The sequence below is a fragment of the Alexandromys fortis genome, unplaced genomic scaffold, assembly GCF_014885135.2.
Source record: "Alexandromys fortis isolate MF-2015 unplaced genomic scaffold, M_Fortis_MF-2015_v1.1 scaffold_0, whole genome shotgun sequence".
Classification (NCBI taxonomy): domain Eukaryota; kingdom Metazoa; phylum Chordata; class Mammalia; order Rodentia; family Cricetidae; genus Alexandromys; species Alexandromys fortis.
In genome coordinates, this window is record NW_026067949.1 from 28,182,492 (window position 1) to 28,197,485 (window position 14,994).

Sequence of the window (14,994 nt, forward strand, 5' to 3'; positions counted from 1 at the left end):
TTAGGGAAATGAGATAAAATAGGCTTCAGTTGTCTGCACTTATGTGACTGGAAGCACATGAGAATTCCCAGGGGAAAGGGAAAAGCCTTGAGAAAAAAGAAAGGCTGAAAATGCGACCCTGTGGAATATCAACAGTTACGGTATCAGTAGAGGCAAAGGATGGAGTCTAGAGTGTAGCCAGGGTGTGGGGACATGGGTGGTGTCAGAGAAGTGTTCTGGAAACTAAAGACAAACAACACTGTAGCTGGAGAAACAACAGGGACGGAAGCCTCCCCCACAGGAAGCAGTCATGCTTCCTTCCTCCTTTTGCAGACTCTCACCTCTCCTCTAAGAAGTAGTACTCAAGGGCCATACTAAGTCCTCTCAGTTTCAAAGACTGTAGGAAGAAAATGTCCCGCTCACTCTCAGACTAGCGGGCTGGGTACTGTTTGGTCCGTTCCCATTGCATACAGAACCAGCTGCCCGCTACAGCAACCGGTTTAATAATTTATTTCTTTTCTGCCCTGCTTTTCAGTCCAGGGTCTCTTGCATAGTAGGCAAGGACTCTACCACCAAGCCACATCAAAGTCCAATAAGCTACTCCTTTGGCCATTTTCCTTCACTGAATAACGCCCATCCAACCCCCAACCTGCCCTAACCCATGTCCCTCTCAAATATGCCTCTTGAGGCCAACTCCTTGTTTAAGGTTGAAGTCTATGCTTAAACATCTCTCTCTTCAGCAGCCTGTGAAATCGGGAGAAATGGGCATGTTTCTAACTATACTAAAGTACTTGACACCAAGAGTGTGGCCTCTAAACTGAAACATTCGTATATGCAAAGTACATTATGTCTTCCAAAGTTGTCTGAAACGCATTATCTCAGGGGTACAATGGTTCCACAAGCCTTGTTACTTGTAGCATGAAACTGAGGAGATAGATGTTTGAAGGGCTTCGACCTTCACAAGTCCCAATGGTTATAAAGTCATCTGAAGCTAAGTCAAAGCTCTACTAATGCCTATGCATAGAAAAGTTGTTTAGGTAATCTCAAAATACAAATAATTTAAAGTTATAGATGGAAAAAGATTTGAGGTTCTGGGGGAAAAAAAACATTTTATCTAAAGCTGGTCATTGTAATGAAAAGTGCGTGGCTAGTTTTTAATGGTTTCAGGGTACTGCCTTTAATCACTGTCCAAACATTGATTCTAAGAATCTCAAAGAAATAGTATGGCGTAATCTCTCTGAAATGAACCTGTGATTCAATAGAAATTGAGAGTGTATGTTTTACCAAGATCCAGAAACTGCAATTAGGGAGTCTGATACCATGAAGTGGTTGCTATCAGCAACGAGAGGCAGGCAAAGCAAATACAATACTAGGAAAAGGAGGAAGAAAATGGAAGAATAAATAGCTTAAGCTCTTTCATGGCAGGGAGTCTTTAGACTCCCAGAAAGACCACTTAAAAACTACTTTCCATATATGATTACAACCAAGGTAAAGTAAAGGATTAGTCGGAACACTTAGAATGATTGATGGGCCTTGAACTTTAGCCCCCTGGGGTTCTCTCAACTTGGCCATGGAAACACGCACAAATGTTTATTTTTAAACCTCCGGAGAAGGGTTCCCACAGCATTATCGCTTCAGTATGTTATTGACTTTGCAGGGCCCAGCGATAGAAAGGATAAGACAATGGTGTGGCCTGGATGAGAACAAATGTCTCAGGAATTATGAGTGATTTAAAGGCAGCCAAGAGGAGCCAAGGTCACAGAACCATGAATTCACAGGATCCTGCCTAGGGAAAAGCAGTTATTACAGGTTGTAGGCTTTGGCTCAATGTGGCCTGGAAAGACCCTGGAGAGTTCTGGTGAGAAAGGGCCTGCGGTGGAGGGGAGCGTTCAAGGGTTACTAATTGACTCCCAGGATGGCGCCCTGTTTGGTGGGAGCCAAAGTGGGAGGTTGGGGGTGGAGGGGCTGGATTTAAAATAACGCTTGGATGACCTCTCTCACCCCCAATTTCTTAATTTATAAAATGAAGATGAAAATACCTCAGGGACTTACTTGAAGCAAAAGGAGCTAACAGCTGTGAAAGCATTTTAGGAAAGAGAACGAGGTACCAAATATAAAGGGGAAGGGGGCACCACTGTCCTGGGGCCAAATATTTCACAAGTGAGGAGGCAGGAACCAGGATAGGAGTCAGTTTTTATTCATGTCTGGGGCTAAGCAGGAACCCAACACTGGCACAATTTCAGTGTCTGTTGCCCACATGAGAACACTTTCTCCCTTCCTCTTTGCCCAAAAGTACACCATTTCTACTTCAATATTTATTACTCCTCCATGGGACTGACTCCGCGCTGCCCTCCTGCCATTTGTTCCCTGTCTCTGCAATGTCTGAATGTCAACATGTTTGCACGACTGACTGGTGTTCTATTTCTTTTTACGTGTATCTGTCATAGACTATGTTTGGGTCCTCTTGAAAGTCATGATGCGTACTTTGGTGGTGGTGGTGGTGCTGATGGTGGTGGTGATGGTGCTGATACCGATGGTGGTGGGGGTGGTGGAGGTCGTGGTGGAATTTGAGAGAGAACTTTTCAAAACATAAACTTCTGTCAGAGTTTATCAAGTTCAACATTGCTGACATTTTGGATCACGAAACATTTTTAAATGGGGGACTGTACTTTGTTTTCTGAGGGATGTTTAGCAGGGTATCTGGTCTCAATGATGGACTCAATCATACAGCCTCTTTTCTACTGAGGTGTAACAACTGAAAATGTGAACATATATTAACGAACATTCCCATGGGGAAAATGGGCGCTTCCTATGGTTAAGAAGTACTGTGTTGTGTCAATAGATATTAATACTATGTTCACTATTATCAACTGCATTTTTCAGGGCCCCTGGGGTGATATTCAGGATAGAACAGGCACTCAGTTTCCTCAATAAATAAAAAAACATGAGAAAAAAACTGCTTGTAAAGTGCCCTTATAGAACACCCCCTATCTATTGTATTATATGATAAATAATTTTTCTACTTGATATACAATATTTTATTAGCATATGAACCCTTTTCAGTTGGTATATAGGTATAGTAGAAGTCATATTCTTATACATGTGCAAAGATTATATGTATCAGTAGCTTTTTATTTGGTATGAGCCACCAAGTACGAGGCAGAAAAAAATTATTTGAAATTCTAAAAAAAACATTTTATCAAACAGATGACATTTCATGGAAAAAAAACTTTCAGGAAAAAAGTTACATTAAAAAAACTGCAAGTAAGAACCCACAACTTTGATTACTGTACTTAAGAAATTACTACTCTATTGAACACATAGCTCTGATTATAATTGTTACACCATCTTGCCCCAAACCATCAATCTTTTCTAAAATTAGAAGTGGTGCCACATTTCCTGATGGTGGAGAACTGATATTCCCAATGACATCTCAGGGTGACTTACTGAAGAGTGGATACAGGTGTGTGTGTGTGTGTGTGTGTGTGTGTGTGTGTGTGTGTGTGTGTTTAACTTTCAAGAACTGCTACTTTTTGATCAATACTTCTTCAGGTTCGGACCATCAGGCCTCTGATGAATTCTTAAATCCTATGTCACGACCTGAGTTTCAAGTTTAGATCCCTGGAGGAATGCACCTCAGAACAAACACAAGATGGAGTTACATGAAGTCTTACAAAAAATGGAACAAAGTCATCTCAGATTCTTGTTAAATTAAATGATCTCGGCCCACTCAATGTTCCTTTGCTTCAAGAAAGAATTTGTAGCTCCACCCATGAGCTGACAGCCCTTAGCTTTCAAGACATTCAGCCCATTAGTTCACCCACAGAATGCTGCAGAGAGCTGCCCTACTCAAGGGCATGCTCCTCCCTTCCCAGGAGATACAACGTCAATGGTTGACAGAGGTAAAAATTGAAAGACTTGACCATTAGGGCTGAACATGGGCCATTTCTGACTGAGACCAAATACTTTCCAGGGTGCCCTTGCATATGGCTGAGACTTTGACTGGACTGAGTCCTATTCCAAGCCTTTCCTTTCACCAAGGCTGATTTCTTCCCCTCTCTACAAAAAACAGCCTGAAGCCTAATAAGTAAACATATCTCAGACATCCCCTTAGTAACTGTTTCTAAAGAACCCAACTTGTGACAGTTGGTCTCAGGAATAGTCCAAGAAATGGGGTGATAAGACAGAGGTATTAGTCGGAGAACTCGGCGGGGGATGTGCTTGGACTTATGGCTTGAGAGGCCATGCTTTGCTGATGGTAGTCAAGCTTGTAGCCATGTTAGTTAGGTTTTGTAGATGTACATAGATATGTTTCAGATGGATAGGTAGTCTTCAAATCTTTCAGAGACCTTCAGAATATGGCATTTAAAATGTTTTAAGAATTTAGGACATTTCATGACATCTGCTCCTGGAAGCACCAATCTACTTCAAGAGAATGATGGACATTTAAGAGCCTCCTCATGGAGTTTGTTAGCCATTTGGACAAGAAACTGCTCTTGCCTGGATTGCTTGACTAGACTTGCAGGACCTACATAAAAATAACTGCTGAAGCTGTCTAAAGAAGGTGAGATAGTCCTTCGGGGTTCCTGATTCATGAAAGAGTCTGCAAGACATTCTGCAGGACACAGAAGAAAGTTACTGACAAACTGCCAATATAGGTGGAACTGTCTTTGAAATTTCTTGTTTAATGGGAAAAGTCTGCTGGACACTATGGGCCAGTAAGCTGAAAATGGGTGCCTGCAACATTACACAAGAACTTTGGATGACTGTCCAGGCAGCGAGATGTCTATGTCAATTCTAGAATTTGGAAGTTGCTTACAATGCACTTCCTGTTTACTTAGGTAATATTATATCCTTTTAGAGTCTTTGATGGAGTTGAAGAATAGATAGTTATAGTTTTCCTTAGATATGATAGAAGATAAAATAAATATAAATACTGTAACTTCAATTTTTGCTTGATACCTGTTTTGTATAACTTTACTATGTTAATTTAAAACCTTCCTTTTTATTTAAACAGAAAAGGGGAAATGGTATGGAAAGTCCTTCTGTATATGTGTTGCTTTTATTGGTTAATGAATAAAGAAAATTCTTTGACCTGTTATAGGTCAGAATTGAGGTAGGCAGAAAAAACTAAACTGAATGCTGGGAGAAAGTAGGTGGAGTCAGTGAGAAGCCTTGTAGCTGCTTCAGGAGACAGATGGGCCAGAACCTTGCCAGTAAACCACGAGCCTTGTGGTAAAATATGAAATAATAGAAATGGGTTAATTTAATACATAAGAGCTAGCTAGTAATACACTTAAGCTATTGGCCAAGCAGTGTTTTAAATAATAAAGTTTCTGTGTGATTATTTTGAGTCTGAGCAGCTGGGAACAAACAAGCAGCCTCTGCCTACAGGGAATACTGAATACTAAGAGACAGACATTTGGAAAATGCTCCCAACTTTGAGCTTTGGGTCAATTGAAGCCAAAAATTAGAAAGAAGAAAATAACATAAGTATAAATTAAGGAAATACAAATTAATCATACAATAGAAAACATGCAATAAGCCAGAAAAAGATTCATTGAAAAGGCAGCTATAATCTGTAAGTCTCTAGCAAGCTTTGCCAAGAAAGAGAGTACCACCAATGTCAAAATGAAAATAGCGTTATTACCATATAGTCTAATAGGAAGGGAACTAGATCATCTTAACAAACATAAAGAAAGCACTTGGTAAATTACAAAATCATTTATGATCAAAAGGAACTATATTATACAGGACAAGTATATTGTCTTTATTTGTTTTTATATATTTAGGAACATAACACACATATATATGCATATACATATATATATATATATATATGCATTCCATACAATGCCTTCCATTCAAGTCTGAGAAAGCAGGGACAGGGGTTCCCTAGGGCAAGCTGGCTAAGGAGAACTGCTATGTAGTCAAGTTCTGGATTTGAATAAGAGATGCTGCTTCATTTTATAGGGTAGAAGAGTAATAATGATGATTCCTAACATTACCCTCAGGCATCCATAGGCATAAAGACTCACTGTGATGCTTTGGAAATAAAAGATGCCAGAGACCATGACTTTGAGAGGGCAATGGGTATACATGGGAGGGGTTGGAGAGAAGAAAGAGAAAGAAGAAAATAATGTAATTATATTTTGACTTTAAAACTTTAAATTAAAAACAATGATGCCAACCTGGTGCCATCTGGGAATAAGAAATCTCAATTAAGGAACTGTCCAGATCAGAGTGGTCAGCATCCATGTCTGTGATACATTTTCTTAATTTCAAGTTGACGTAGGAGGGACAGCCCACTGTGGGCAGTGCCACTCTTAGGCAGGTGAACCTGGGATATGTAAGAAAAATAGCTGAGCAAGCCTGAGGGAGTAAACAAGAAAACAACATGCCTCCATGGTCTTTACTCTGGTTCCTGCTTTGAAGTTGCTGCTTGAGTTTCTGCTCTAACATCCCTCAATGATAGACAGTGATTTGAAAAGGTAAGCCAATTAAAGCCTCCCTTTCCCAAAATAAAACTGCAAGTAGACACTCCCAAATCTAGCTGAGAGTATCCACTGGCTCCTTCCATATACAGTAAGACCCTATTGCTGAACCACATACTTGAGTCCTAGAACATGGAAAATACCAATCTGGTATTCACCTGGAAGCTTCATCCCCAATGGCTAGCTTTCACAGTGATGAAAGGCGCTATGTATGCTAGCATAGGAGAAAAATAATATCAGTCTTCCCCAACTGTGAGCCCTGTGAGCTACAGCAATGACTGCCCTGGAAAGGCATGCCCACTGGAGCAACAGTGGCATGAATGTTATGGGAGTGATCAGCTACTTTCTGATTGGAGTTAAAGCCTGCTCCACAACATGAATCTCATACCTAGCACTACAGTAGAGACAAATAACCTATGGCTAAACAGATCATAGGACTTAGGAGAGAACCTACTATTGTTATTCTCTAAACGGACTTGTTAAAAATTATTCCTGATAACTACTTACTGTTATGCCCAAAGACCAGTGCATCCCTCAGTTCTCATCAGAGAAGCTTCTTTTTGCAGTGATGGAGATTAACACAGAGATTCACACTGGTCAAGGTTCAAACAAAAGGAGGCTGCTGAGCACTCAGCCTTCAATGGAACATTCATGTCATCTCCCTACTCCAGATCATTGTGGAAGAAGGGGTAGGAAGACAGTGAGAGCCAAAGGCAGTGAATGACTACAAGGAAACCATGTTTTCTGAACACATCAGGGAAACTGCAAATATGGACTCACAGTGGTTGTGATACACACACAACACCCGAGCAAGCTTAATCCAGACCAAACCCCAGCATTAAGTAGGGAGGTAGACATGAAGTCTCACCCCTAGATGAAGTGCTATTGGCAGTTGAGAGGTACTGGAAGTAGAGTTCATTTTCTTTAAGGATCTAGCACCTTGTAGGTTGACCACATTCCAATGGATGGCCACACATCCAAGAGCACACAGGCATCAGAAATCAGACTCAGTAGATTATTTTTTAAATGAAGACACAAAGTTGGGTGGGTGGGGGAACAAATGGATCTCAGAGGAGTTGAAACAGGAGGAGTGAATATGTTCAAAGTACATCATATGAAGATTTCAAATAATGAATAAAAAATAATGAGAGAAAGTTTGCTTCTGTTCTATGTACAGAAAAGAGAAGCATACATGTTGAAAATGTAGAGGCACAGTCAGAGATATTGGCAATACGTCTGCCCAGTAAATACCAACTGTGTTACTCAGCTTTGCTCCACTACAAAATCTCAAAATGCCTGAAGTAAACAGTCTAAACGGAGGAGAGATTTGTTTGACCTCAGAGTTTCAGATTTTGGTGTATGGTCACCCACATCACTGTGGGACTAATAAGAGGTAAAATATATGGCAAAGGCACATGGTAGATGAGACTGTACACCTCATAGTGGCTGGATAAAAAATAGAAAGGAGGGGCCAGAGTCTCAATACCCACTTCACTTCAGAGACTAGATGCCAGACACCCAACTTCATTCTACTGTGCTCTACCTCTTAAAAGTTCCAGAGACTCTCAACAGTGCTACAGGCCAACAGACAAATGTTTAGCAAATGAGTTTTTGAGAAACATTTCAAATCAAAACCATAATGAGGTATATCCATGCTACATATGAAACTGTAAATTAACGAGACCATTGGGGCATGGACAAAAATTTCTACCACAGAATAGATAGTGAAACAGTTAAACATTTTAAAAAATATAATCAAATTTCTCAAGGAAAAACAACTTAAAATCACAGTGAGATGCCTTAATGCTCTCGCCAAAAATGTAAAAATGCGAGAGACTAAAAATGCCAATGTCAGTAGTGAATGGGAACAAACTGACCTTTTACACATAGATGACAGGAGTATAAGTCCATACTGATGTGTGATGCCCCTCTGTATGCTGTGAATATGTTTTATTGCCATTGGTTAATTGTGGAAAGACGTTAAAAGAAATCCCACGCTAGCTCAGAATTGAGAAATAGATGGTTATTTATTTAGGGGTAAACTCATAAATCAGTATCCTCTGCTTGAATGGAGAACAGAAACCGAGTCCAGCAACTGGAAAGAGCGCTGATGCATGCCCTACATCGGCTTATATAGTATAAGAGGCCACGCCCCAGTGGGCGGGTAATCACTGGCTGTAAGACTTCCTACAGCAGTTAATAAAGGGGCTGATTTGGCCAATAGCCAGATAGAATAGGGTCAGGCAGGATATCCAAGCAAAGATAAAAGGAAATAGAAGGTGGGGTCACTGCTGGAGGAATAAGATGCCAGAGCATTACCGGTAAGTCACAGGGCACATGGCAATATACAGATTATTAGAAATGGCTTAATTTATATGGAGAGCTAGTCAGTAAGAAGCCTGAGCCATAAGCCAAACAATTATAATTAATATTAAACCTCTGAATGGTTATTTCATATGTGCTTGTGGTGAGTGGCGGGCGGGAGAAAAAGCACCCCAGTGGGACCAGATGGGACAGAGAAAATAACTTCAGCTAAAGCTATATCATATAACTAGTTTAGAGAACTATTTTGACTGAACAAGCCCACAACTATGTTTAACCAAAGATATGCGCAAAAACAATAACAGCATTGTTCTTCATCATAACTGAAATTTCCCGTAGCCCAAATATTCACCATTACCAGATTGGAGAAATACATTGGTGTATAATGGAGTATTAGGTGCATTGCATGCAGTGAGAAGGAAGGAACTTACAATAAGCATAATGCATTGCTCAAGTATAATGTTACGTATTAAGGCAGTGAGAAGGAATGGGACCTGCAATAATTGCAATGCATTGCTCAAGTATTAGAACAGTGCATGCAGTGAGAAGGAATGGAACCTGCAGTAAACACACTGTGTTGCTAAAGTATAATGTTGAGCAAATGCAGAAAGATACAAAGCTATCATGCATTTTAAAATTATATATATGTATATATATAATTATTTTACTTATATGAAGTTCTGTAATAAGCAAAGCTGGTCAGGTGATAGGAGTCCACACAGAGATTTCTTTGGCAAAAGCGAAACAATTAAGAGTGTTATTGAGGGCACTTTTAGGTGTTGTTAGTGCCCTGCTTCTTAACCTGGAGTCTTCTCATTTTTTTTAAAGCACACCAAACTGCACGCCTATATGTCGCTATTTCTGAGCAGGTAGGATATCCGAATAAAACTTTCCAAGGAACCACAGTCACTTACATCGCATTCCATGCTCCTGTTGCAGTGAGAAGCAGGTCTTGCTGACACTGTTGTTGCTCTCCGTGTGGTCTCTAAACTGAGAGCATCTGAGGGAATCTGGCCAGGAGGAGTTCACCATCCCCAGGACAGATTCACATCCTTCTTTTGCAGCCTCACAGAAAGATCTACAGGGAAGGAGGCCACGCCTAAACAGAGAGAAGAGGGGAGTTAATAACATATAGACCGGGTCTCAAGACTATAATAATATATTAAAGCTAGCCAGCAGCAAGTTAATGTGGGCTATTAGCTTACATTTCTTATCTACAGTCAGCAACTTAAACTTCGATATTCAGTCCCAGGGCAATTTCGGCCATCCAATTACATGGTTTCTGAAGAGAAGAAGCTAGTCTTGCAGCACATAATGTAGCATTTCCCCAAAATGATTGTTCTTAAAATATACTGGTCAACAAAAATGAAAAAAAGGAGGGCCCCCTAATTTGAAAAATCAAAAGTAGGTCAAAAGGTATATTACACTCCATTTTATCTTTCCTTTGAGAAATCCAAACTATCTCTTAGCAGTAAATAAAGAAAACTGTTCTTTGTCCTCCCTGGCTTTCATGGAAACTCATACAGACGAGTTACAACTCAGAAAATCTAGTATACTAAAGAGAAAAAAAAACCTTATCAAACTTCTGCTTTGTATTCTGCAGAGTAAAAGATGTGAGCCACTGTCTGTTAATGGTCAAAGCAATGATGCCTCAGAAGCTTGCCCTCATCCTTCTTGCCTGCAACCAAACCCTCCAAGACCCCAGGTTTGCTCAAGGAATGTCAACTTAGGTGCTAACAGTGGTCTGGTCTTCTCTCAGAGAAATAGCCTTCTCAGGCTCACAGCTGTTGGTCTATATCTTTTATCCTTGCCATTCTCTCTGCCAAAGACATGTCAAAGGACTTAAAGGAAACTGATAAAGAAGTAGAAACTTATTGAATCCCATCAAAACAACTATTTCAAATCTTGATATCACAGAATCATACGTTTGAACACTGTGATAAACATTTCCTGGGAAGCACAGACCAGTGAAGATTCTGAGATAGAGTCGAATGTCACACACTTGTTACTAACTTCCCTATTGCAGAGGTAAGAAGAGAAAGCACGTGTGTGAGCTTCCAGGTCTTGAGCTATACACCACCTAACAATGTCTATTCTCATATGATAACTGGGCTTTACATACTCCTTGATCAGACAAGCTTGGGTAGCATACCCCATTTGACCCATAGACTACAGAAAGATGAGGGGATCTACCATCAGGGATTACACTGGGTCTAACATGGCCTATGAAAGCCTTGAAGGAGAGATTTTGTTACATCTAAGAAGTGGAGGAGTTCTCAACATTTACAGTGTGTGGTCATACTCAGTGCGTTGCCCATGCTACTGATCCTAGATTTTTCATTTTCTGCCCTTACTTTGAGACAAGATCTCACTAAGTTGCCCATGCTGGCCTTGAACTCATTCCATAGCCCAAACAGACCTTTAAACTTGTGATCATCCTACATCAGCCTGCCACGCTGCTGGTATTACATGCCTTCACCAGCAAGCAGCCCTCAACAATGACATTCTAATAAAAAATACTTTTTGGTCTTTAAAAAGTCATACTAAAATTACCTTTTAAAATAACCTATTTAGGTTAATATGTAACTAAATTTGATGGTGAAGGTACAGGAAGAGAAGTTTTTCATTTGAACAAGTTACATTGAGAACATGGATTGGTCCTGATAACCATTCAGGAACATATGAGTGTGTTAGTGCTTCTATTGCTGTGATATAACACATAACCATAGCAACATATTAAAAAAGCATTTAATTTGGGGCTTATGATTACGAAGAGTTAGAGTCCGTGAAGGTAGAACAGAGGCATGGAAGAAGGAACAGTTGAGAGCTCACATCATAGATTCATAAGTAGAAGGAAGAGAGAAGTACCTGGAAAAGGTGAGGGCTTCTGAAACCTCAAAGCCTGCCCCCAAGTAACAGACCTCCATCAGCACTCACCTCACCCATTCCCAAAAAACTCCAGCAACTGGACCAATGTTAAGACTAAGTGTTTAAACATATGCACATATTCCAGCCATTTTCGCTCAAACCACTATTAGATATTTGTAGAATGAACTAAGAGTAGATGAGTCTTCCTAGTGGTTATAGGAACCTCTTCCATTCTGAGGCCACTTATTCTTCACCTCGTGTGTTTTCTTGTAGCCTCTCCCAGGGCAACAGTGATGAAGAGGTTTCACACAAGGACCCTGCAGTCCTTTGTCATGTCCTTAGTCTTTAACTCGGAAACCAGCCCATCATCATGAACCCTGGCTCTCTACTATGCTCATTTACCCAAGACCCCCCCCCCCGCCCCAGACCCTCCCCTGTATCCTCTGCTACTGTCTGACCTTGAGACAACAGTTCATTCATGCTGAGACTCAGTTTCCCTGTTTAAAAAGTGAGGGATTTGCAGGAGCTCGAGTTTGGGCTAGCTCCCATAATTCTTTTATTATGAAGACTTTGTAAATTTAAATTCATTCTTTAGAGCATGTTTCTCAGAGGAGCACTGAGACCTTGATAACTCCATTATTTTTGCTGAACTGTAAGAAGTAAAGGACATTCTTCTCAAGGTTTGTGCTGGGGAGATACAGAAATACTAAAATACCATCAGACTGTCTGTTCTAAAATTAGTGCCTAGGGAAAATGTCTAGAGTGTTTCCAAATAGGTCTCCTAAAAGGCGTAACCGATGGAAACCCATGAGTTTTACATCGCTTGACTGGGATATGTGAGCTAGGAGTAGAGCATTAACAACTATGAGCCCTTGTAAAGAGTGAGCAAATGAGGAGCCATTTATTCTTGCTTAGCCTGAACTTCGGCTGCCTGTGAGGGGTGAATGTGTTTTGCTTTTCATCACAGGGGCAGGGTGGTGAGACAGCCTACACTATTTTGGAATATAAGTGTCTATATCCAAGCAACAACCCGTTGGCAACTGGAAAACAGTGCTCAACACAAGGGAAGGTCCACTTGGGCTATCAGAACGACTATTTTAGAAAGCGTGATTGTTCTTAATTGATGTGTGAAGTATATTTGGTGTGCTGCAAAAAAAAAAAAAAGTCTCCGACGCATTTCCACTCAAGTGAAAGTGGAGAGTTCTGATGTACCTCTACAGCTGCTCATTGACACATTTGATGAGTTTGGAAATATGCTACCCCCGAGTAATAATAAGGACTTACAGTATATTCACTAGGAAGGTTGTTTTTAAATAATTAACCTACCAAGAATATTTTTTTGTTTTATCTATAACTTTATTACTGAATTTATTTCCAAGAAATTTTATTAGGATATATCTAAAAATATATAGATGTTTATCTAGAAAATTTTTATAATAGTCATAAATGTAAATTTACTGAATAGGCTAGAGCTACAAAATAAAGTGAGGGCCACTAGGCTTTTAAGCATTATAAATCATGTTTTTTGTTTTTGAAAACATTTTCTTTTCAATTTGAGCTATTGTTTAGCAATACTTCATAAAAATTCTTTGAGAATTTCACAAAACCACCATTATGCAATATCTTCAGATCAAGCTCATCCCTCACTTCTCCCTCTGCTGCTCCAGATCCAACCATCACCTCCTAACCCCCAATTTTGTGTCCTAATTTTGTTTTTAATAAGCTACTGAGTCCAATTTGTGCAATCCAAATACTGCTGAATTCAGAGCCGTCCACTGGAGTGTGCTTGATCCACTGCAGACCCCAAATGACATCAACTGTTCACAGATCCTCAGAGGTGAGATCTCACGAATCTCCTTCACACTCTACAATAGATGGTTGGCTGGCTGGGTCCTGGGCAGGTAGCCACAGCTGCTGTGGGATGGTGACTACAGAGATCACACCAAGTCCAGAAGACACTGTTTTGCTTGGGTCCTCTCTTGACCTCTGACTCTCCCATTCTTTCTCTCCGTTTTTTACAGGATGGTCCTTGAGCCTTGGCTGGGGTGGGGAGCTGTGATAACAGACGGTCCACTTGTGGCTGAGCCTGCCACAATCACTTACCCTCTTCTCTGCGTGCTGACCAGCCACCATCTGCCTTAGCCGCCATCAACGGCTGGAATAAACTTCTCTGATGACATCTAAGAGCTGCGCTAATTGATGGGTATGGAGATACAAAGTCAGAGAGCAGTTTGCTAACTTATCCACTGGAGAGAACAATAATAGCAGGCTCAACCCCTCGGGTCTATGAGATCCCTTAACCCAGGGTTCTAGGTCAGATTTACAATTGGAGCCATATATTTCCTCCCAGGGAGCAGAAAACACTTAGTTACCCCCATAGCGTTCTTGCCACTATTGCACCCGCGGCCTATCTGGTAACACTGCTCATTGCTGCAGTTCACAGAGTTCACAGATGGGGAAGTTTCTTGCTTTTGCTTTCCCCCAACACCAGGTGCTACATAGATGCTTTCCCTTGGGTTCTCCCCCCAAAACAATCATTTGATATAACTATACTTAGGGGGGGAAAAAAAAAAACAAGAAATTAACAGTAGTCCAATGCCTTTGAGACAAATGTCCTCTTTAAATACTGTCAAATATTCCCATTTAGAATCTCATGGTGCAATTGTCAGATTCTATTTTTGATGAGCTAGGCTTAAAATATATTAGGAGAACTTCAGACTTAAAACTCTTTTTTATGGGTGTGGGGAGGATGATTTGCAGTGGAGAGAACTTAAAGCATTACCCATGATCTCTGCCTTCTACTGCACCTGCCTCTGAAAGCCCCTCTCCTTACTATACGCTGGCCTGTGGACTTACTCCAACCATAGAAACTAGCAGGATGCCATCTGATTGCTGAGCTACATAGGATTGTGAGTTCTATCTTATTCACTCCCCACCACTCTCTTGCTGGCTTTTACAAAGCAAGCTGCCATACACATTAAGGAAACGACACGGTTGGCCTTGAGGCACTACAGGCTGCAATGCTTTTATAGTAATTACTCAGCCGTCTTTTCATGAGAAATTTATCAGAGCCAGGGCCTTTAGTAAATACTAAGCCAAAATTCAAGGAATTTGGGGATTATTGCTTTGTGAATAAATCGGCTGTTTTTGCTATAGATTTTCACTGTAGCTGACTCCCTTTTTGTTATGTCTTTGGGAATTAATTCCCACAGCTCAGAACTTTTTCGTATGCTTTTGGGGTTCACTGATCACATTCCCCTAGCTACATGTGAAAACAGTTTCCCGCTGCCAGATCTTCGTTCCTTTCTTTTAGGTAAAAGCAGAGATCTGC

The 14,994-nt window shown here is 40.6% G+C and overlaps 1 protein-coding gene across 2 annotated transcripts in view; it reads right to left on the reverse strand.

The window, feature by feature from the left end:
- Corin (corin, serine peptidase) overlaps positions 1-14,994 on the reverse strand; it is a 180,577-nt gene that overhangs the window by 103,914 nt on the left and 61,669 nt on the right. For both annotated transcript variants that reach the window (XM_050149552.1, XM_050149551.1), the window contains exon 5: positions 9,710-9,894. In XM_050149552.1, coding sequence (XP_050005509.1) covers positions 9,710-9,894 — 185 coding nt within the window. The remainder of the gene's footprint in view (positions 1-9,709; positions 9,895-14,994) is intronic.